The sequence below is a fragment of the Carica papaya genome, chromosome 4 (genome assembly GCF_054855325.1).
Source record: "Carica papaya isolate Zhongbai chromosome 4, ASM5485532v1, whole genome shotgun sequence".
Lineage (NCBI taxonomy): Eukaryota > Viridiplantae > Streptophyta > Magnoliopsida > Brassicales > Caricaceae > Carica > Carica papaya.
The window spans coordinates 83,380-108,609 of NC_142312.1; the positions used below are offsets into that span (position 1 = coordinate 83,380).

At 35.2% G+C, this 25,230-nt stretch overlaps 2 protein-coding genes across 3 annotated transcripts; one reads left to right on the forward strand and one right to left on the reverse strand.

Annotated features, from left to right (window-relative positions):
* Nucleotides 1-206: 206 nt before the first annotated feature.
* Nucleotides 207-2,173, forward strand: LOC110814398 (uncharacterized). Its single transcript, XM_022041845.2, has one exon. The coding sequence runs from the start codon at nt 455-457 to the stop codon at nt 1,895-1,897; it is 1,443 nt and encodes a 480-aa protein (XP_021897537.2). The 5' UTR covers nt 207-454; the 3' UTR covers nt 1,898-2,173.
* A 5,837-nt stretch (nt 2,174-8,010) lies between these two features.
* On the reverse strand, nt 8,011-23,994 carry LOC110814438 (uncharacterized). Of its 2 annotated transcripts, XM_088217047.1 has the most exons (4): nt 23,664-23,994; nt 20,708-22,538; nt 12,218-14,268; nt 8,011-8,439 (listed from the first exon to the last, which is right to left on the reverse strand). In XM_088217047.1, the coding sequence occupies exons 1-4, from the start codon at nt 23,729-23,731 to the stop codon at nt 8,421-8,423; spliced, it is 3,969 nt and encodes a 1,322-aa protein (XP_088073173.1). In that variant the 5' UTR covers nt 23,732-23,994; the 3' UTR covers nt 8,011-8,420. The 2 variants fall into 2 exon arrangements, with proteins under 2 accessions (XP_088073173.1, XP_021897608.2); XM_022041916.2 differs by lacking the exon at nt 8,011-8,439 and having other exon boundaries at nt 12,158-14,268.
* Between the last annotated feature and the right edge of the window lie 1,236 nt (nt 23,995-25,230).

Below are 25,230 nucleotides of genomic sequence, written 5' to 3' on the forward strand. Positions count from 1 at the left end.
GTTTGGGGCATATATATTTAATATTGGATTTTAATAAAGTGATTTTAAATATGCGAAAGTGTAATACTTACATAAGTGTTTTAAATTTTTAAAAAATATTACGTTTAGTACTGAAGTTATTAAAAAAAAAAAATATTTTCCTATAATCTTTAATGTATACGAAAGTCAATTAAAGCAAAATCTCCCACTATATATATAGTTATAATCATCCCTATATATACAGTGGGAGAATCCAGTCATGCTGAAAGGGTGGGTTTCTCTCTTGTTTGCTTGAGTAGCGAGGTTTACTTTTGAGAGCCACAAGTATTTTTGTTCCGCGTCTATTTATCGTCTTGTTTTATACGATTTTGTTTATTTTATAATTTCTTTGTAGTTTATGTTTATGTTTTAAAGTAAGTTTGTTTTATGTTGTGAGGACTCTAATAGTTTGAATCAGTCTATTGAGTTGTTTTTCATGGCATTGCGTGTTCCATCTGCATTACGAGGAACAGAGTTGGAGGTGCTTCACCTTTCACATGAGAATGAACAATTGGAGGATGAAGGAGTAGAACATAAGTTTTTTTTGGTGGGAAGATTACATACGGAGCGTAGTTTTAATGCAGAAGCTTTGATTGAAATGATGCGGTTGATGTGGAAACCGATTGGGAAGTTTGAAGGTATTCTATGGGCTAAACAGCTGATTCTATTTCAATTTTCAAATGAAAAGGATTTGCATCGTGTACAGAGGGGAGCTCCATGGCTATTTGAGCAGGCTGTACTGTGTTTAAAGCAAATTCAGGGAAATGAATATCCCAATTCCATTACTTGTATCCAAACAGAAATATGGGGTCGGATATATGCATTGCCTCCAAAATTCATGACAGAATCAGTAGCCAGACGTTGTGGCATCAAAATGGGACATGTGATTACAGTAGATAACACTACTATAAATAGGCTCTCACCATTTTTACGAGTCCGAGTAGCAATTGACGTTACTAAACCTATTCCTAGAGGCACTTTCATTAAAGTAATAGGGTCACAATTCTGGGTACCTTTCCGCTATGAAAGATTACCACCTTTTTGTTTCTATTGTGGATGTTTGGGCCATACACGAAGATTATGTAGCCTATGGGATGAATCAAATGAAGGAGAAATGAGTAAGACTCATTATTCTGATGATTTGCGCGTTTCAACATTTGGGGTTAATAGGGTGACCATTTCCTCCAAGGTGCAATATGGAGATTTTGAGTGTACAGAAAAGCTAATGGGGGTTACAGAAGGTAATCATCAAGGCATAGTAAATGAAATAACACATGAAGGAAAGGAGGAGGGTCAATCAAAAAATCCTGACTTTTTTGCAATTGCTTCACAAAAAATTAAAGAAGTGATGCTCAATTCTGTAGAGAGTTCAAAGGAAGGAAAAGAACAATTACAAGAGAGCCGGAGTGAGAAAGGTGATGGGCTTTCACGAAATGAGCCAAATCAAGTTAATAATCAGGTTCAGGACCCATGTATAAATGAATCTTTTGTTGAGCTACTAAAGGCCCAATCAAATATGGGCTTGTCCAAAGCTCTTCCGAATGAAGGTTTACCAAGTAATGACAACCTAGTCCATGATGCACAATGCATGAAGAATAACCTAGGAATGTGTTCGAGCTCAACTATTGGTGAAGGTTTAACTTCACATTTCTTGGTCGATAGTGGAACCCAATTAGTTGAGAAGACAATAGCGGCTGTAGTATCATCTCAAAAACGGCGTGGTTGGCGAAGGAAAGAGAGGAACAATGGCACTACAGAATCTTCATCGGGATCAGAGTTGGGAAAGCTCGTGATAGAAAAATCGGGAGGACTAGAAATTGATGGTGATGAAGAAATAAATGATGAGTCCGCAAGGAAGAAAAGGCTGAAGAATAGTTAGGATAGACATGGGATGAATAAAACTGAAGCAATAAAAGTCGTTCAATAATCTAGTCAATAGCCATGAATTTGCTATGTTATAGTCGTCAGTGCTTAGGAAGGACCATAAAAATATGAGGTCGATTAGATCTCTTTTTCCCTCTTTCATATTTCTATTTGATTTTTTTTTTTTAAATATTGAAATGGAAGTTGTAAAAGATTAGTTGCATAATTTTTTCAATGTTGGATGTAGATTATACTTCTTCTTCTACCAATAGAGCTAAATAATTATGCCTTATTTAGAACAATAAAATTACTTTAGAAGTTAATTTTTTTTTTCTCATCATGTATTGATATGGTGTTAACACTTATAGATGGTAGAGTGTGACATTTCATGGGTATGTATAGATAGTGAAAACTTATTATCAATTTGAAACATGAAAATTACTTCAAACTTTGAACTATTAAATTTTATGCCTTGGATAATAGATAGCAATATTAATGATATGCTATTCTTGAAAGATAAGAAGGACGACATACAATAGGAAATTGATAAGCTTTAGGCTAATCGGGCTATTCCATAATATCGTGGGTTGTTTGATATGAGGTTCTGTAACTACATGAATACATGAAATAATGTGATGAAGGAGGTAATAAATTTTCATATTAGACTACATCACTTTTTATCCATCTATAATCTCTTTACCACGAGTCTATAACGAGACATCTTTTCCAACATGAATCACACCATTCTACAATGATACTATATTATATGAGGAATGATTGTTGGATAGACAAATAAGTTAAGTTATTTTTGTTCTAAGCAATCTTCTGCAAGAGAGTGCTTGTCGAGAAGTTATTGAGACTTTCTAAGGGAAAATTCAAGATTGTTTAGAGGATAAAATACAAAGTGTGTGGTCAGTTAAGGAAGTTAATAAAAATAAATAAGTTCAAGACTGAGACGATTGAATTATAAGAAATTTGATAAATGCATTCCCTTATATTATCTTTTCGTCAATTATTAGATTTTGAGATGTTTGATTCTCGTGTACAAAAATTAATAAGGTTTATGTTCTTTTTATGGGATGCATAGGGGATAGGAAAACTGTAACACCTAACCTTTTTTTTCTTTTTATTAATTATTATTGTATGAATATAATTATTATTTATATAATTTTATATTGAATTTAATTTAGTTTAATTTATTTTAATAATAATAATAATAATAAGGGGTAAAAATTATTTATGGATTTAATTGAAAATAATTTTGGAAAAAATTGGTAAAAATTTGGGTTCTGGGATATTTTTGAAAGAAAAATAAAAAATCAGAGGTTAAAACACAATTTAAAAAAGTTGTGCCACGTCAGTTGCCCGGTCAGCAGCCCCGACCAACCAGGACGCTCTAAGTGGCAGAGACGCTGACGCGGGAGAGAGCCACGTGAGCGATCCGCGTGCGCGCGATCAAACAACTGATATCCGTTCCTACACGCACAGACGGCCCAGATTGCATCGCGCACGGACGGTCCAGATTGAATCGCGCACTGACGGTCCAGATTGAATCGCGATGAACGGTCCAAATTCAGTCCATATTTAATCGCGATCGGACGGTCCAGATTAAAAGCAATGGATGGCTCATATCAAAAGCGGATGGGTATAAATAACCTCATCTGCACATAAACTGTAACCCTAGCCGCCAGAGTCCCTCGCCAGAGAAGACAGCCCAGCCTCCGGGGAGCCGACCGCCGTCACCCGCCGCCATACCGGAGCAATTTCTGGCTGCCATTTGCAGGTTGAGATGCTTCTGTACCGGAGCAAATTCTTTGCTCAGAATTTGATTCTAAACCCACATGGCCAAATCGGAGCGAAAGCCTCGACCAATTGGCTGGAAAACGCCGCCGAAGCCCAGCGGTGCCGCCACGGGGTGTCTCGATTTTTGCCTCCAATGAGACCATTTCTGATTCCCATTCGATGTGATTTTTCCACCGTTGTGATCACCGTTTCCTCCTCTACAGGTTGACTGGAGCAGAACACCCAACTGCGACGTGAGCCGAAGGAGCCGTCGCACTAGAGAGCCCCACTACCGGTAAGTTTCAGTTTTCTGTACTTTTTCGGTCCACCGAGGATCCTAAGTGTGTTTTCTCACAGGAACCAATGCAAGTTTGGCTGAATTCGGTCGGAAACGACCGAAAACAGCCAACCCGAGGCAGATCGCCGCTGCTTGCGGCGACGCTGTCGCCAGAACACGACGGAGCCACCGTGCATGAATTTTAAAATTGGCCGAGTAGGCTCTAGATATGATTTTTGGGTTATTTGGGACATGTGTAGGTACCGTAAGCGCGTTTCAGTTCCCGAAAAAAAATTCAAGGAACCTAGGGACCGCCCGTAGGTGCAATGAAAATCTAGTTTTCGATGTCAAATCAAGTAAGGACTCTTCACCCTATTTCCTATCATGGAATTGAAGTCTGAATAAATGATAATACCATATTTTATACAAATCAAATAGATATGCATAATTAATTACAGTTGCTAATGGAGCCCGAACCGGACATATTTTTTGTCAATTCCTGTTTGATTTATTTTACAGTTTAAATGCATTATGATATCTGGTTTATTTATTCTATGGTTTGAATGCATGTATCACTGCTTACTTCACTACTATTTGATTTTGGGAATCTAAGATATGCTTGCCTTGTTAGATGCACGTTACTTGTTTATGTATTCATGTTTGAGTTGGTAACAGAGACTAAAGACAAATAGGAATGGGATGAGATTTGATAAATGGATAAGATGACAGCCTCACTAGATATCCTAGGATATGGTAGACAGACCGAGTTCATAGAGAATCTACCGTGAACGTTGTCCCATACCAGACGGAGTATGGAGACTTGGTCATTTGGCGCCCATACCGGACGGAGTCACCCTCATATCGGACAGGGTATTGAGGTTTATTATTTTGGCGCTCATACCGAACGTGGTATGGAGACGGCCCTGGAATTAAGTTTGTTAAGGAGAATGGTTCACGTGTAGCGGGAACCCCTGTGGATCCTCATTGATACTAGTAGGCTGATAAAAAAGGGCAATTGTTGTTTGATGATTTAAATATAAAAGTATTATATGTGTTATATTACAGATTATATATGAATTTATGAAATTTATAATGTTATTATTTCCATAAGTTGTTTTTATAAATCTCACTACGGTAAGTGGACGGTAAATGTTTTGATTATTGATAAATAAATTTGTTTAAAATTTGTGCTCCATTGGTCGTTTTTGGTTTTATACCAACCTTTACTTCTGTGACGATGATATAGTGTGATGTCCTTACTGGGTTAGTGTAGATCGTTCCTTATTTAACCATTTCAGATAAGGAGGACCTGATTCCCGAGCCCGATCCACAAGAAGACGGCGAGTAGATGCTAGATATTTTATAGTTTTCTTTATTTTTCTCATTTCTCGTATTTCCTTTAGAGAACTTATTCTGTGATATTGTTTAGTACTTTTAAGTTATTGTGTAAGGGATGTTAACTTTAATATTTTATTTCGCTTCCGCACTCACATTATTATATGTATTTTCTTTTAAATTTTCGGAGCCGTTACAAAAAAAATGGGCTCACCTACCCAAATGGTCGTTTATCTAACATTGATTTAGAAGTATCATATACTTATTTATGAGCTAAATTCTATTTAAAATGAGTTCAGTATAGATTGAAACACTTTTACCTCATTATGAGACATTAGAAATTATGAGCTACTTGCAATAAGATGTGGTTAAAAAAGATTGTGATGCTTCATTTGGAGAAGAATGGACAAGGTTAGAAATTACTGTTGAGACTAAAATGGTGGTATCTGCTTCCTAGGTGTGAAATACAATCCAATACCATGTTCAAGGAAGATAATAAAAATTTTAGCCTTTTTTTGTGAAGAGAAGTTCCATTGTCATGTAGCATAATAATTGTAATAATGGAAGGGATTAGAAGTTAATCTGACAAATGGTTAAATATTAACTTATAGAGTTTTATAAAGACCTAATACTATTGTCATATTTATAATATTTATAATCTATAATTATAATTAGATATGTTTAAAAAAATTTAAGAATATAAGCTTTTCATTGATTTTAGTAAATTAAATGTTTACTCATATTTATTATTTTTTTATATATATTTATCAAATGAGAACCAAAATACGTGGGTTTTTTTTTTCCTTAAATTTAAGGAGAAATTAACAAAATAAAAAATTATAATTAATGAAAATTCATGTAAGAAAATACTTTTTTAATAAAAATATATAGATTTCATCCTTTATATAATACATACGCACTAATTATAAAACAGTTATTGAATAGAGGCATACCAAAACATACAACATAATACAATAAAAAAAATTACTAAAGGTCCATGCAATAAACAAATAATTAGTGTGCGACTAAATATCTTAAACTGGTTTAAAATTTTAAGACGGTTCATGTGCATAGGCATGTTTGATATGTATAGTTGATGTTGAATTTGGAGGGTGTGATAATGAAGGGTAAGGCATGCGTCCTGGAAGGGAAATCATTGAACCTCCTTTACCGATACTGTAAACCCTTTTTTTTTTTTCCTAATTATTCACTCTCCTATTCATATAATACAGTAATACATATCTGGGTAAATTATATATTCAAGCCAAATTTTATTTTTAATTTAAAAAAAAAAAAAAGTATACAGTCACGCCAAAATTTTTAATTAATAATTACAAATTATTTGTCAGGTACCGGTCGAGTAGTGTGTCACTAGTATATTTTAAGTAAACAAAAAGATGGAATATTAAATTTCGATTCACGTGTTTTAAAAAATAGAGATGAAAAGAAAAGATGAATATCAAACCTGGAACCAAAATATAATGTAAGTGAAAAAGATTAATTAATTATGAATTGCTACATACTGGACAATGTGTAAGACGATTGCTGTTCTCTAACAAGACACTGGCGATTGCTATTGGTTCTAATTTTGTTGGTGTTCAATATATGTATGTATATATATATATATATAATCATTGTAAATGAGCTAGGTATATATAGCTGGAAAGAGATGAAATTTTTTAATAATTTTCGAAAATGGTCCCAATTGGCAATTGCTGACACTTTTGTATAATATACATATATATATATATATATATGTTGAGTGGTCCAAAATAAAGCTACCCAGTATGGAATTTGGAGCTCATTCCATGCAATGTGAGGAGAGGAGAGATAAGAGTGAAAGCCAAATAAAAATGAAAATTAGAAAAAGAAAAGAGGAATAAATAGTAAAAGCTTTTACTTGTGTGATGCGATTTCGAAAAATGGCAAAAGCAAGCAGATCATCCATCCACCCACATGCAATTAAAGGTTTCTTTATGTTCCACTCAATATTAATGGTGATAACCAACACATACAGTCGATTTGTAATATATATATATATATATATGTATATATATGTATATGTATGTATATACTGTTTTGATGTTTGCAAGCAACAATTAATCAACAATTGATGGGTAGTTAATGGTCCTTAAATATCTAAAGATGCATGCTTAGTTTATACTTTAGATTGATTAATTAATTAATTAGATACATCACCCAAGAAGATCTAAAAGCACATAGCTTATCGTTATAGTTCTATACACACGCACACACATTTATTTATAACTTTAAGCTGGTGACGCCAGTGCTCGCCGCTTTGTGAGTAGTTGCTTTTGGCGGCACGATCAGCAGCTCACATGACATATAATAAGTAAGTGGACCGGACCGTTGGTGGAATGTATACTATTAAAAATATTTAAAAAAAAACTGTAAAGGATGCAACCAAAATCTGAAAAACCAGCACACTTGGCTGAAAGGCATCAGAAAAAAATAAATAAGTAGAAGAATACACGGGCAAGTACATCACCAAATTATGATTCTATCAAGACAAACTGCATTAATATATTGAAAATTTTCATATTCAATTACAGTAATTATATATATTAACTTCAATAACTTTCAACAAATTCCTTTTTGTAACTTGGAAAACTTTGGAGAAATAGTAACATTACAGAATATTTTTCTTCCAAGAAATATGCATACATCAATGTAAAATGAAAAAATACATTAAGACAAATCTACTAAACATCACATGTTGCAAATCCCATTTGATTTTATATTTTAATCATGAACTTAACAATTTTAATCATGAATATAAAATTTGCAAGAAGCTGTATGTTTACAAGAATTTTTACAATAGATAAAAATAAAAAATAAAAAATATGTACATTTTTATGTACCAAAGTAAAAATTGTCTAAATGTTTTACACCTATCGTACGATTTTTTTTTTTTCACACTCTCAATTCAACGTAATATATACTGGATTTTGTACAAGTTAATAGCAGAAACTGCCTCATTAGCATCAAAACAATAATAACAAAAACAATAATTGGATTAAACGGCACCAGGCTATTAAAATTGTTGGATCATCTGCCCTCTCTCCATCACCATTAAAGGACCTCGGAATTGCTAACCGGACCAGTACTGAATACTAAGTACGTTCTACAGCTTACAGTATTTTCTGCATGGTATCGTCAAATGCCATACACATTTACAAATGTGAATCTAACATTCTTATGATACGATAATAGCAAAATTCACACACATATAGTTCATACTCATAATTTCTCAATTTTTTTTTCTTCATTCGAAATAAAATATACAGTCAAGTATGTGTCAATCTTAGTAGATTACCAAAAGTAAAAAAAACCATCTACCAGATTATTAGTATGGGAGGAATTATCCTGTCTCTTTATCATCCATGACGATTTGAAACACTGGCAAGATCGTAATGAATAGCTATCTTAAGCTTTTGTCATATAACTTTGCTAAGACATGCAGAGGTCCCAAAAGCTAAGAGCCTAACGAGAAAGGATAGGTCACATTCCTTGCCTGCTGTAGGCGTGGTCCATGCTCCATATGTGTGTGTGCATATATATTCACTCTCAAAAAAATGGACCCAAGTCACACGGGTCCGGGAAACACAAAAATCATTAACTTGCATACTTATATAGACGGCTTAACATGTTAGAAAACACAAGCAAGACATTATCAGGATTTGAGAAATACATAAAACGACCTAGATAATGATTGCGAAGACTTGATTTTCTCTGGGTTGGTGAGGTTGATCAACGTATAGTTGCTATTGAGCTTTGCCAGCTCTTTCAAGAAACATATTCAAACCTATACACTAACTAAAAAATCATCCATAAACATTTTAAATACAAGGATAAAATGGAGTGAGGGAACTTAATGCTATGTAAAAAGTAAGAACAGGCACTTAAATGCTATGTAAAAAGGAAGAAAGAGGCAATATAGTTAATAATCAATACATTAAACAGCCCAGTGAGACAGAGCAGTCTGAGGTCAACATCAGTCTCATGGAAACAAAAATGCAGTCTTATCTGTATCAGTGCTCTGAGTTCTTTGGTAACTACTACCAGCAACAGCATTGTTAGCGTGCAGAGAGCAATAATAGGTGAAAGTTACAACATTCTAACAATCTCAACTACTAAATCTCTTACAGCCAACAACCTCTAGGGCATTTTGGCATTGGAAACTGACAACTCTGTTGTGGGGCAACATGTGTGCCTGTCTGGTCTGCTAGATGAGACCTATCTTTTGCTATGCCCATGGAACAGTAATGGATCAGCAATGGCTAAGATAGTTGCAACGAGAAACTCAGCTCTCATTGATTATCTGTTTGTCTATCCTTCTACTTGTCTCTCAAATAATTCTTAGTTTTATCCAATATGGTCATTTCTTACAATCTACAATAGATTACATATTTTTATAAGAATTGACCTGGATCAACAGTTTTAAAATAATCATCTAAAAAACAAGGCTAAATTTCATGGAAGTCCTCCAGATTTTGGTATAATAATAACTAGATTCATTCTATGTATAACAAATATATGAAGCAATTTCAGTTTAGTTTCTTACTAATCATCAACTGATAGTTAAATATGTATTACATGTCGATCACATGCCTGAAGTTATGGAAACAGTAAGAAAACAAATAATTCTGCTTCAAAAAAGCATGAAAAGATAGACTATAGTTTATTCAATAAAGAAATAGCATCTGTAAGAGTATAAAAACTGAAACTGTGAATATAAACATATCATGTAAGTGCCTAGTAAAAAATATTGTTTATACTTGTGGAAAAACTTGACTGTTAGTTTAAAAATGAAGCTTAATTCTACCAAATTATTAAAGACACTTATATAATAAACATCAATAACAATAATCATAATCAAGACAATGATGATGATGACAATATCGATGATAATGTCTACTGACCAACTGTAAATCACAAGTTCATCAATATTTTTTTCCCATGAAGTTGGGATGATAGATATTCATGTGGTGACCCAACAAGGAAAATGTTGATAAAATGAGTTAATAAAAAAATTATTCAATCTGGGGCAGGATTGGGTAGGAAAATGGACCAAAATTTACAATCGTCCAGATCTAGACCCGTAAATCTCTGTTATATGCTATGTAATTTTTCAGTTGGACAGCCACGATAGACCTTGGCCCAATAAGGGGGTGATCACATATCAATTAGATTAAGACTAGTTCCTTTTCTTGTTTGGGGCGGCAACTGACTAGTTCAATTTTCATACCATTATCACTTAATTCTCAACTTCAATTTTTATATTGGTCTTACTGCATAGATCTAGAACATGTTTTATATTTGATTTTATCCTAACACCGTATTCAAGAATTAAATTCCCACTTCAATTCATAAGAATAAATTCCCATCCACAAAAATTCAAAATAGAAATAAAGATAAAATTATACAAATTATGTTTTAATTCCACATGCCAATCTTAATGAGAAAACTAGAGGCAGAAATTACGTAAAAGTAGAGCGAAATTCAAACCAAACCTTACTAGTTGAATTTTTTAAGTTTACAATGCAAAATGTTTTAAATTTCACAATTGCAAACATACAAAGCTCACATCTAATCTGCACTTTTAAGAAAGTAAAATTTATTCCTGGTAACTGTAACAATGGGAGAAGGGGATAATAGTTTAATGGTAAAAACAAAAAATTCTGGGAACCAATTAATTCAGAGTTTGGGATCTCGGACACCAAGGAGAATCATCATTGCAGAGAACAAAGAATATGTCGTTAGCATTTTTGAACAATAAGTTTTAAACGATTAAGATTACAAGAAATGGTCCAATCAATAATTTACAATCCATTACTTACCTGCACATCGCTAGGTTGAAAGTATGTGAAGACTAAATCTCTTAACTCTTATAAAATGAGAAATAATAAATTAAATTACTAATTATCGCAAAATATTAAATTAATGCAAAATGCTGAAATCTATGATATGTACTCTACAACTATTTACTACCCCTAATGGAATAGAAGTGTTAAGAAACGATTAGTCAAATAAGTCGAGCATGTCGCAGTATTAACCACTATCAAGATTCAGGCCAGGCACTAACACAATAACCACAAATAAGGAGGATTGTATTTGTTTAGCGTGTAACATTCAGCCTGCTTATTTATGAGAATCTTTGATATAATAAGCAGTCCGTACATTACTTATAATAATAAAAAAAAAGGCAGCCTGCATTAGTATGATGTGGCAGGACATGTATGCTTCACCTCCAATAAACTCGTTAACTTTTTTAGTATCCGTATCAATTTATACAAGTTTTAGTAAAAAAAAACTGTACATTTACCATCAACACCCTCTAATCTGACTCACAACCCACCCTTCACACACTCATATGTTAGAAGTAATGGAAAATGAAGCACAAGTGTGAGATTCCTATGTAATGGAAAGGGAACAACATTACCTAAGTGTCCTCAGATGTATGTGCACTGATATGTTGAGCCAAAAAATTTTTAAAAAATAAAAATAAATTAAAAAAAAGGATGAACTCATAAAAAAAGAACGATAATTTACTGAAGGAAGAAGGATGAACTCAATTCAGTAACAAGGCAGAAATCAAACAATCCAAGGAAAAGAGAACACCATTTACTGAAAGAAAGGAAAAGATTAAATTTAAGGGGGAAAAAAAACAGGATAACAAATATCTCAAAAGTTTAAAATGAACCAATCACGGTTCTAGTTTCTAAATCTATGTCGGTTTCTAAATCTATGCCAACGGATTGCTTGTAGGTTAGTACCATTTTTCAAAAATCTTCACCTTTTTACCAGAGAATTTTAAAAGAGTGAAATGAATAAATTGGGTGACCCAGATGAGCGAGGAGATTCCATAATTATTTCTTCATTTATATTTATTATCCCTCCTGATGAAAGAAGCTTACATACCTCGGCTGAGTTTTTGCCATGAAGGTTTGAGGACCCTTGAGAAAGAAACTATCAGAGTTACTTTCTGGAAACTTAGAGTTCAGGGAAGTAACATCCTTTAACCCACCCGTTAAATGGAGTCCAGATAAATGATCACCCCAGATATCATATACATATTCATTCCCCACCCTTGCCTTCTCTTCTGTTTGAACTGCTTTCTGCTTGAAGAGGTTGGAACCCGGAGCACGAGCATGAGGAGCAACTGTAGATGTTGAGGCCAAAGGAGAAGTGCATTGAATCCTTGGGACAGGCCTACTTGCACAAGGAAAAGATGGAGGAGGCAACAAAACCAGCTTAGAAGCACTTCGTCCGGGGGCTGAAGACTGCTCCTGAGTATAAAAATGATTTGTGTTACTGCAGTGCTTTCCAGGGACATTGTGTTCCACCATATGTGCCCCTGAATCCGATAGAGAGACTTGCACCTCCTTCAAAGGCCGGTCAGACACTCGAGCAAATGGATTTCTAGCTTCAACAGACTGGTTGGCATCAGGAGATGGTGGCCATGTAGAGTTTGTCGTCATATACATGACTGGGGACAAAGGAGATGAAGGAGTTGAATTTCCACTTTGACTACTAGATAAGTCAAACAGAGCTGTTAATCCAGTAACTGCACCCTTTCTCTTCCTTCTCCTTCTTCCCTTCTCTTTTCCAATCCTGACCGTGAGATTTGCAGGTTGAGACGCTTCCGTTGCACCAGAATCATTAACTGTTGCACATTTAGAGAATGATGATAAAGAATTTCCAGTTTGAGTATCTGGCAAACTATTAATTCCTCTCTGATTTTCTAAAGGTCGTACTGCAAGTGGAGAAGCTAGCTGAGGCTCTGGAGCAACATTTTCATTATCAGGATATCCATTACCAGAGGCATGCTTTGAGGATTTCCCTCCCCCAATTGATCTCAAAAGGCAGCCTATTTCAGCAGACACAGAAAATTTGCTGTTTTTCTGGTTGCAAGGTAAATGAAAACTTTTACCAGAATTGCTGATTGTGCAAATGGAGATTTTCTCCTTATCAAAGCAATCCTGGGAGCCCATTGCCGTCACTTGTGGAAATATGCAACAAACTACCAGGAAAATTAAAGAAGCAACCAAAAGAATGGCTACAGAGAATTTCTTCAATCGCATCCAGAAAACTGTCTTTTTACAGATATTGAGCACATAAAAAGGAAGACTTGCCTTCATAGGTATGATAAGTATACCACTAGCCAGGGCAAGTTCAAGATCTCTATGTACCATAGCAGCCAAAGAATCAGTCTGGTATGATATTAGAAGCTTGGTTGATTCTCCAGGTTTGAGAGAAAATCCTTTACAACTATGCACCATAAACCCATCTAGTCCACACTTTGCCCCAGAGACCTTAATACTTCTCACCTCAATTGGCAAATCTCCCACGTTCTTGGCATGTATCTCTTTAGACAGACGCTGAGAGCAAGCAAAAGCAGTCTCTTCTGTGTGAAAAAACATATCAAGTGGAGAAATATTAAGAGGGATTGACATGCTGAGGTTAAAGCCTATGCTCTGGACAGGCTCAGAACCATCAAACAAGACCAAAGAATGTGACCCTCCAAAACCCCTCAAAGGTAACCACTCCACACCAGAAAGGTTATTTCTAATCAGAACTGAACTTCTCCACCCACATGGATTTGAAGGACTAAAGAATACAGGGCCTAAAGATGCTTCACCATAAGGCTGGACATAGGCTTCGGTCACTGCACTCTCTGCTACTGAGAACCCGTAACTTTTTGGTGCAGCGGGTTCCATATAAACCAAACTGCCAGAAGGAGCCTGCATATCCCTGCACTCCTCAATAATTTCTCCCGAGTTAAGAATGAGCTGCATCACAACTGGCTGTCCGCTAGGATTTCTTACAGTGATCCACTTGGAGCTATGAGTTCCAATCTGAACCATTGGAAACAACAATTCTTGGTCATCGAGCACTGACATACCATTTGTAGTGCCTAGAGATTTCCAGTTTCTCAGAACCATTTCATCTGCTTCTTCTGTCTCAAATGCCTGCAACAATAAGGCATTAGAAACATCTAATTCTCATATGATATAATCTTTAGTCTTTAGGGAACCACCCTACATATCTACAAGGCCATGCTTATGCAGTACAGCTTAATATGTAAGTGAAAGCGGAAGATGCAGCATCTGAGCTTAGCAGTTTGCTTATACTCTCCACAAGAGAGGCCTTGGAAGGACAAAGTACTTCAGACATAAGAAGAAACAGAATAATATGATGCTTCATTAGGAGATGAATGGACAAGGTTAAGAATTACTGTCTGGGACTAAAATGGTGGTATTAGCTTCATAGGTATGAAACAGAATCCAATACCATGTTCCATGAAGATAATGGAAATTTTAGCTCTTATTTTCTGAAAAGAAGTTCCATTGTCATGTACTAGTGAAAGGGTTCGACGTTAATCCGAACTTAGCAGTTTGCTTATACTCTCTGCAAGAGAGACCTTGGAAGGACAAAGTGCTTCAGACGTGAGAAGAAACAGAATAATAAAAGAAAAGGCAATACTGGAATAAAGGGAAAATTATCATATCATAATGAGACAACATTCTCATTGCAATCATCAAGGTTATTGCTACATCCAAACTAGGCTATCTTCAAAAAGCATCAAGCATTTCTTTTATGCACTATTACCAACATAAAACCCAAAGACTTAAAAGTATGAACCAACAACAGTGCTACAAGGAAGATGAACTATCTGGTTTCTTCCTTCTTCCCATTTTGATAGGAGACAATATTGACAAATATCAGTTTAATCCAGAAGTAGTTAGTAAAACAGTATAAACCCTATATTGTAAGATTCTAGGAAGACTGACAAAAGAGTCCTCTAAACTTACAATAGTTGACACTTTTGTCCTCTTCTTTCACAGAAAAAATTAAGAAAATCCATTTCTTTTATAACTTTTGATGCAAATGAAAAACCACAGACCCAAAGTAACGGTAAGTAGCACTCTCTTTTCTCCTGAAATTATTTACAGCTTATTTAACTTCAGCATTAATCACGACCTTTACTTCTCGAAAATCCAAAAGTTATATATTAAAATGAGGGTAAAGCTTTTGGGAAGGTCTTTGATGTTCTAATTGAGATATAAATATTTTGTACATGGGTGACATATACTATACACATTCTTTTTGGTTCAAAAAAATGACAGGTAAAGCTTTAGGGTTGTCTTTTTTTTTAAAAAAAAAAAAAGAGTATAGTATGTAGATTAATATAGACACCGAGGAGGTGCAAACCCATATACAAAAAAATTTACATATTAGTTAGCATATTAATTAATTCTCCTGGATTTTCCATGGAATACAATGGTTGGTTTATTACCAAAAAAAATAAAAGGTTTGCAACCATCTTTCTCTAATTCTATCAAGACCCTCCTCCACTCCCTCAAAAATTCTCATATTCATTTCTTTCGACACAACCCAAAAAACTGCCAATGGAATAAGCCCCATATGTTTTTTGACTCGTAATATCTTTCCAAGCCCAAACCTCCTCGTTAACAGTTGTAGCCATGACCCATTTGTATCCCTGAATTCCAACAGTCATAAATCAAAACTATATGTGGTGGGACACCAAAGTAGAATATGGTCACAAGTCTCCTCCACTCTCTTACATAAACAATGCCAATTAACTTTTTTTTTTTAAATAAAACAACACCAATTAACCATCATGTTCCCTATGGTCAAATACTTGTATAAAATCCCCATAATGAATTTCCCCATTGCACTAAAGGTCTATACTAGCTGGTCATAATCCTCATTTAGCTAAACCCATGTCAAAGAGCTCCAAAGAGATTCATATTCGTCCATTTCCCAGTCGTTGAGATTCCGCACGACCTCTACATGCCACTTCTTGCGTCCCCAGCTTTAGTGAAAGCCTCTCTAATGTATCGTACAATTGCAAAAATCCATAAAAATCTAACTCCCATAGCCTCTCCATTAAGCCAAATGTCCTACCATAAACTAATAATCTCTCCATCTCCAATTCTCTACTTAATACACTCCTGAAATTTTGCCTTTCACATGCAAATCCTCTTCCACAACCCTTTCCCATGTGGCCTAACCAACACTATGGAATACCGCCATCTATCTACTATACCAAACTTCGACTCAATAATTCTTCTCCATAAAATGTCAATTTCTTTCATAAAACGCCACATCCACTTCCCCTGAAGAACCTGATTCATATCAACAACATATCTCAATCCCAACCCACCCTGGTTCAATGGTCTTTTGGTCGGATCTCAAACTACCAAGTGGTATTTCATTCTCTCCATTGAATCACCCCACAAGAATTCGTATTGAATCATTTCCAATTTCGTAGCGACATTCACTTGGATTGATAATAGGGACATATACTAGACAAGAAGATTGGGCAGTGCACATTTAATGAGTGTTAGTTGACCACCTTTGGCTAGTAAATTTCTCTTCCACCCTGCAAGTCTCCTCTCAAATCTAGCAACAATAGGATCTCAAATCCTCATATCTTTGTAGTTAGCATCCAGTGGCACGCCCAAATATTTGACCGGTAGGTCCACAACTTTGCAGCCTAAAGCTTTTGCTAATCTTCTAATGTTACTCCCATTCTCCAACCTTATCATCTCATACTTCACAAGATTTATATTGAGGCCAGAAACAACTTAGAAACAGAGCAGAACACATCTAAGGTTTAGTAGTGATCTCTCTTCCAGTTGACAAAATAACAAAATGTCATTGGCAAAAAATAAATATGTTATTTCCTCTGTCATCTCTCCTTCACCCATCTTGAGTCCACTAAACAAACCCAGCTCCCTACTTCTCGTTAACAACTTATTCACTCCTTCCATTACAATCATAAACAATAGGGGAGAAATCAGATCTCTTTACCTTATGCCTCAAGATACTTCTTGAAAAAAAAAACAATAGACTACCATTCATCATAACCGGAAAAGAAGTTTTAATGATGCAAGTATGGTCCAATTTCACCACTTATCTCCAAATCTCATTGTTACAAGCATATAGCCAACAAAACCCCAATTCACATAATCATACGCCTTCTTCATGTTAAGTTTACACTACTCTTCATCTCTCTTCTTATACAATTGATCATCCACAACTTCATTAGCCACCAAAAATGTATCCATAATTCGCCGCCTTTTTACAAATGCACATTGGCTCTCCAACCACTTTACTTTACTCAACACTTTTACCATTCTCTTGTCTGATACTTTCACAATAAATTTATATACACAACCCACTAAACTTATTGGTCGGAACTCCTTAATATTTGCTGCTCCCTCCACTTTGGCAATTAATTAGTACCAAGAATATAGAATTGAGAGATTTCATTAAAAGTTTTCGCCTTATGTAGTTCCTTCAAGAGCTCCACAACGATCGTCCTTAACCAAATACCAAAATTTTTGTAAGAATCCCATGTCAAAGCCATCAGAGCCTAGGGTTTATCCTTCCTGCACTGCTTGAGAACCCCTCTTCAGAGAATTATCTTTCAAGAGACTCTGGACTCAACTCATCCAAAGTGCTAGAGTTGACACCAACTAATCAGGTTTCCATTCAAATTCTTTGCGGAACAAGTTACTGAAATATTCCCGGCTCCTTTACTCAAATTCACATTTCCCTTCACCTCCCTGTCCTCAATCTCCATTGTCTCCACATAGTTGTACTTTTATGGTTATTAACCATACAATTGAAAATTTTCATATTTCAATCCCCCTCTTTAATCCACCTCGCTTTTTTGACTTTTGTCTCCAGTCCACCTCCTACCTCTACAATCTGCTCGCTAACTCCACCATTAGTCTTTCCTTTCTAACAATATCTTATGTGGGCACTGCATCCTCTACTTCCAGATCGTTTATAAACGCAATTTCCTGAAATAATAATTGTGTATTCATGTTATTCCTCTGTTCCTCCTCTTTACAACATTTCTTTATCGCAGATTTTATTGGACTTAGTTTATGTAATAATCTGAAACTAACCTTGCCATTTACCTTATTACACTTCCACCACTCTTCAATCTTTTCATAAAAACCATTCACACTTAACTATTTATTCTCAAATCTAAATGAGCACAGACCTCAAATGATCCCATCTGAATTAAGACAAAAAGGAAAGTGGTCAAATATCATCTTCTGGAATCACTTATGGGCAGATGCTTGCAACTTGGAGATCACAACAAGTTGATACCAGGAACCTATCAATATCACAGCACATTGAACTTGTCCTCTGATTAGACCATGTCCACTTACCTCCTTTAAGGGGTAAATTTACTAGCTCCATTCTCTCAAGGATTTCATTGAATTCTTCTGCGCATATCCTTGAAAATTGGGTCCCTGTTCTTTCATATCTGTATAGCACCATATTGAAGTCCCCACCCACTACCCATAGCAAATCCCATTTCTGCTTGCATGAGTCCAAATCATTTCACAGCAAGGTTCTTTCACTCCCTTCCCCTTTTTATAAATCCCTATAAGCACCGTATGTCCCTCGCCCCTCCAATTCTCAAATAGTCAAGAAATTGAGCACCCACCCCTTATGTACTCCACACACCTAGTTCTATCCTCCTTCCACATTACCAAGATACCACCTGCCGTTCCCATAGCAAGAAATCCTTCCAACCCACCTTTTTAACTTTCCATAAGCTTTGAATGATCCTATCTTGAATGTTCTCAATTTTTCACTCCTACAACCTAATGATATCCGATTTTCATCGACTCATGCATCCTCTGATCGCTTGCCAATTCTTATGATCGTTTATGCTCCATGAAACTATTCGCCCAAACATGGATCAGGTGTTGCCTTCGGCTTCTCCACCTTTCTTACCCTCTCTCCTTACATTGTTATAATTTTATGTTGAATTGCAATTTTCTTAGCTCCTTGGACCCCTCCATTCCCTACCTTAAGGATTTTGAAATTCAAAATCCGTCAATCCTAAACTCAAACCAAGTCATCTTCCTCACCCAACTGCCCTCCTCGGTGTTGTTTCTCACCATCTCTGCATAGCTTCCCTTCTTCTCTTCCACCATTACTTTGAGCTCCGTCCGACACCTAGGGCAACATAGACGAGCCAGACCATCCTTGACCCTCAAAATCATCCTCCTCTAATTTTGTTGCTCACTTGATTTCTTTCCATGCTTGTCCACCAGCTCACATTTTCTTCCTGCAACTTGGGCAACAGTGACCATCATTCTCCACCATCCCCACCTCTCCCTTCCAGCAAGAAAATGCAGGAAACTATCTCCCCTTTCTCCTCTATAAATACCAGAAAACGCCCTCTTTTATTATGCTCTAACATCACCCACAATGAGTAATTCCTCCCCCTCTTATTTATTCCCCAGAAACGCTCTCCCATGGACCAGTAGAATTCCCTGAATACACCCAACAATCACTCAACGTCCTCTTTGTTGTAGAAGATTGAAACCCCAAATCCACGGTTATTTTTACTCAAATGTATATGCTCACCTTTCCTTCCTTCACAAACAACGTCATAGGATTTATTCTCTACAACCAAGAATTTCACGATGCGTACTCGCTGACTCCTAGTGCAGCAGCGTCAACCGCATGCGTTGCCCAACCTTTCGACATGACCACTTCTTGGTGCGGCAGTGTCAGCCGCGCACGTTCATCTCCCTTCCTTCCATCACCTAAAGTTCCTCCTCTCTACAAGTTCACTTGTAATGCAAGTGTATGGCACATAGAAACATGCATAAAATTATTAGGTACTTCATTAAATGATTATTTGCTATTAGAATATTCTATTATGAAGATAGAGTTAAATTACATAATGAATATATACAGTATTTTATCATATTATGTGAGAACATGGATCTTTTTCTCTGTAAGAAAAAGCACAAACCAAAGTGTTATTTTTATTAAATTTAGCAGAGTTTTTTGTTAATGTCTAGGGACCTTTTCGACAAAATATGGGCTCAAGTGATATTGATTCATAATTTAGAGGACATTTTTGCAAATATCCCAAGTTTTATTGACATTTGTATGTATATGTATGTGCTTGTATGTATTCTAGATAGGTCTGGCAACTAACCAAGGCATCTTATAAATTAATATTTGTTCTATTTATTTATTTGTTCTTGAAACACACAACATTCTCTATTGTCATTCTGTGTCCAAACTCGAATCACTTAATGAAAAACATGAATTATTATCTAATTGTATCAGCTTCTCGAATTGGAAAAGCACCATCAAATTATTACAGTAAGAGCATCATCCAGCATGTCTCCAAATATAGCATATAATATTAAAATTATTACTAGAACATCAAGAAAATAGTGTCTAAGTAATAAATCACTAGAATTGTAAATACATAAAAGACTGATTCTTCTCAAAATTACAAAAATAAGAGATCAACATTTGGTGACAATAATGACATGTCAACCATCATAAACATGAGGTAATCAGAAAAAAGAGCTAGATTACCCATACCTTGAACTGTGAAGACATGCCACTGCCTAATGAACCTGTAATTGGATTACCAGATTTGATATTCTGAGACTGATGTTTATCTCCAATGGATGAATCCTTTTGATTTCTTGAACAAAGCAAGAATACATCCTGGCAAGGAATTTCAATCTGAGGACTACTGGAATCATTTGTCAGTATACGCAACATACAGTTTCTCTCAATGTCGGACGATTCAAATGGAGAATCATGTAATTCATTAGGAAGCTGAGCACAAGAGATTAAAGCAACTTGGGTCAGTGTGCCAGGAAAAAGTAGCAACCCTTCTGTGTACTTGATATGGAAACGCTTCCTCTCTGCAATTTCACTGATCTTGACAATAGTCAACATGCGAGAAGCACTATTCTTCAGAGAAATGGTAATAATTGCTCCACCAAAATAAAACGTCTCGAAAAAATCAAGATAAACTGTAACAGGACCTGAAAAGCCACCAAATTTTTCTTTCTTTTCAAGATCAATTTCAAATGGAACCATAACCAACTCAGGTTGATCCTGTGAAGACCCTAGCAACTGCATACAGAATGCACCTAAAATTTTTCCTTCAGAATCCAACGGAAAATCCATCTCCATGATGGTCTCCCTGCTGCGAGGATCAATGTCCCAGTTAATATGGGGCCGCATAGCCATCAAGGGAAGACCAACTTGACCACTCTTCACAACCAACCAATCCTTCATACTAAGTGATCTAACTTCATCAGATTCCAAAAAACTGTCTGGTATACAAATAGCTTCAGTTAGGTGGAACATATTCCCCAAAGAAACAGATACCCATGCAGTAACTTCCTCCACATAGATAGTTTCATCAAGAGAATTGGACAAAGATAAATGTTTACTCAGCCAACCACTAGGAACATTCATGCTTGTTGAAGATTGAATCTCATAAGGGGACTCTACAGCAAACCCTTTGGCCTGGACAAGGAAGCCACCAAAGCTAGTCTGCAGGACCAAATGAGCTGATGACAGGCCTAACCATCTAGGTAAAAACACAAAACAAATTGAAGCTACTTCACCAGGTCCTAGCAATAGCTCAGTAAAATTGCAGGGATAAAACTGTATGTTAGTGCTATATGGTTCATAAACATGTAAAATGCTGTCATTGCAGGTATTTGACACCATTAAACATACCACCGAAGGGGAGAACAAAAACTTCTGTCCCCAGTCAAGTACAGGAGGGCTTATAGCTACATTTACTGAAGATGAAACATCAGCATCTGCTCTAACCATCTCAGACTTCTTGTTCAACCTAAAATGTGTACTCCTCTGATTTAGTAAAGGGCCTCTACATGACGAAAGTTCATTTAGATTAGCACTGCCAGCTTCAACTGATGATAATTCAGGGCTAACCTCTACGGAGTACAAAGAACAAGAAATGGCCCTGCCGTTTGACAATTCAAACACACCATAATCTGTTGACCAGTTTTGCCCAGCATAACTTGATCCTAGAGATAACAAAGTATCAGGTTGTCTCCTAGAAATTCCTACGTCAGCTGGTTCAGTTTCATGCCTTTTTGAAGCAAAATCAAATAATGTTGAGGGGAAACAGAACGACTGAGAATGAATACAAACATTCTCATCACTTAGACGGGTTACTGAACTACCTGCAACAAGGCTTCTAGAATTACCAACAGTATCATGAAAACGCACATTGAGGTTATTGCTGTAGGAGCCACATGCATCATATTCAGGTGAATTCTGCATCCCATTCATTAAGCATGGTGTGCATGTCGGCAGGCAAAGAAAGGTAAACCATAGGAATAGAATGAAATACAGTGAACAAACTGGCCATAACAACCTCCTGCAAAGATCACAAGTGAATGAAGCTACATTGAGGAGTAGACAAATAGAACAAAGCTATAAAGTGAAGGAAATTATTGCATACAGAATTTCAAAAGAAACAGAGAAGATAGAAGAAAATTAGAAATTTTTAGCTGCTGGAAGAGACGTTAACTAAACTACAAAACATGTGAAAATAGAGAAGACCAGTGTTTCATTGCAAAAGAAAAGAAGTTTTAGAATACATAATAAACTTGAATTCCAAAAATGTAACTATCTGGATATTACAGAAACAAATAGCTCGATGAAACGTGTCAATATGTTCTAAAATAACAACCAGATTGTCTTTCAAATTAGCAGCCCAACACCGAGCTGACTCTTCGCTGACGAGTATTTCCATGCCCAAAAAAAGAAAAAAAAAACTCAAGAAAAGAACTGAGAGCATGTGCAGCCTTACTGCACTCCTGTAATGCAAATGTCAAGTAAATTTTTAGTGAAAACAATGTCAAGTAAATTTTTAGTGAAAACAATGCCAAGTAAATTTGAGTTATCTAGAATTCTATAAACGTATTTATTACACATTGATATCCTCTTTGGTCTTTAAAAGGTAAATTATCTCTTAACTTTTTTCCCTAAAAGTTGTGAAAGGGTTCTCTTCCCAAGTAACCGTCATTTTACTCAACATACCAACTCAGCACAAGCCAAAACTTAACCATTAAGTAGCACCAGAGCGCCCACCACTAAACATCAGTTTAAAAAAAAAAATCATTTCCACAACAAAAACGTTAGTTCTATTGGGAACTAACTTAAAAATAGAAAACCAAAGTTCAAATAACAAAAACCACGAGCCCAGTTTTATCCAAACAAATTAAAGAATCTCTGATAATGCTCCCAAAAAAAAGCTATTTTTTTCCAATAGCAAACAATCCAAACCAAAGAAAATATAAAAAAGGTAACAAAAGATTGATCAAATTTATTAAAAGAAAATCTATTAGCCGTAAAAGAAACAAGACGACAGATAGTAACATGAGAAACAAAAAGATAAAACAAATTCTAATTTCTGAAAACACGTCTGTCGGGAATATCGAAAACGGAGGTAGATGATAAGAAATGTGAAGAAGAAAGGAGCTGAAGGTAGTAGGCTTACCGGAGATAGTAGTAGATGAACATGAAGAGCTGCTTCGGCGATATGATCGTGAGGGCCTTGAACTCCATGTCTGCTAAAAGAAGCAAAACATCTGGCTTTTTTTTTTTAGTTTAGGGTTTCAAGCTGATTTCTGGGTCCCAAAAAATGAAAAGGAAAAAAAAAAATAAAACCAGGTCACCTGATAGCAGCAAATTAATGGCTTTCAGAAACCAAACCAGGCTGATAGACACAGAAATAAAATAAATAAAAGAGGCAGACTAAGAGGGACCTTAAAATTCACAAGGAAAATCTCGAAAGTACCAAACTATCCCACTCGCTTTCACTCTCACCAACGCCGCCGTCTAAGCTAAAATATTAATAGAAGTATCCCGGTTCGGGTCGGAGCTTTTCGGGTCTAAAGGCGACGCGTTAGGTTGCGTTATACACTGAGAATGTCGGTTATAAATAAAAAATCTGTGTAAATAAAACATTTCTAATCAACTAAATTTAAAATATATTATAATTCACGTGTTAACTAACGTCGGTTATAAATTAAAAATTTTTAATAAGATTTAATAAATTTTATTTTATTTTATATTAAATATTTAAATTAGTATATAATTATTTTTTTAATTTATTTTATATATATTATGATTGAATAAATCATTTAATTTTTATAAATATGATTGAGTAAGGTAACATCTTATAAATTTAGTAATGGTCATTAAATCTTTTCTTTAATTATTGTTACCTATAATACCATCGTTAGTTAATAAAAATTATTTATCTTTTCCACTATAATTATGTTCGGATTTATAAATAAGTCTTTTAACTTCTTGAAATTAAAATGATGTATGTTGTTATTATTGAATTAATTAATGCACCGTACAATGTGGAGTATTTATTAATGAGTATTTCAATGCCATAAATATTCTTCATAATAAATAATTTTATTTTTATTAAATAAAATGATTGATCTACAACTTTAGTTATGATGTATTATAATAATTTAAATGTAACAGATTAAAATAAATGTTTTTTTTTTTTTTTTCAAAAAACAAATATCCAATCAACCGGCGTGGATAAAATGGTAATTTGAGAACAAGAAATTTCGGTTGGAATTTTGGTATGCGAATTCGTAGACTAGCAAAGATTTAATAAAAAAAAAAACGCATTTGAAAGTTCCCGCATGACGCACGACGCTATTTCCTGGGTAGGAAAAGTCTATTATACCCTCCGTTCTCGTTTGATTAGGACTTAGGCTTCGCGGTGAAACGTTTGGTAGGGGCATATTTGGGATGAAATTAATTCAACGTACGACAGGGTCCCACAATTAGTTTTGTTATATTCTTTACAAAATTTTAAATATACGTTTTAGTTTAATAAATTACAAATCTCATATATATATATATATATATATATAAGAAAAATCTATTACTGGATTTAAAAATTGAGAGGGATTTGCCAAATATTATTTTATCTTAATTAATAATCGAGATTTTGTCAATATTTTACATTAATAAAATGTATTTTTTTTTTCACCAAAATATAATTTCAACTGTCAACATCATTAATTTAGATGCATTTT

Coding starts and splice junctions, on each gene's coding strand:
- LOC110814438 (XM_022041916.2), bottom strand. CDS start 23,731: ATGGAGTTCAAGGCCCTCACGATCATATCGCCGAAGCAGCTCTTCATG. Junction 22,539..23,663: donor TTCATCTACTACTATCTCCG/GTAAGCCTACTA, acceptor TGATCTTTGCAG/GAGGTTGTTATGGCCAGTTT. Junction 14,269..20,707: donor GCATGTCTTCACAGTTCAAG/GTATGGGTAATC, acceptor TTATTGTTGCAG/GCATTTGAGACAGAAGAAGC.
- LOC110814398 (XM_022041845.2), top strand. CDS start 455: ATGGCATTGCGTGTTCCATCTGCATTACGAGGAACAGAGTTGGAGGTG.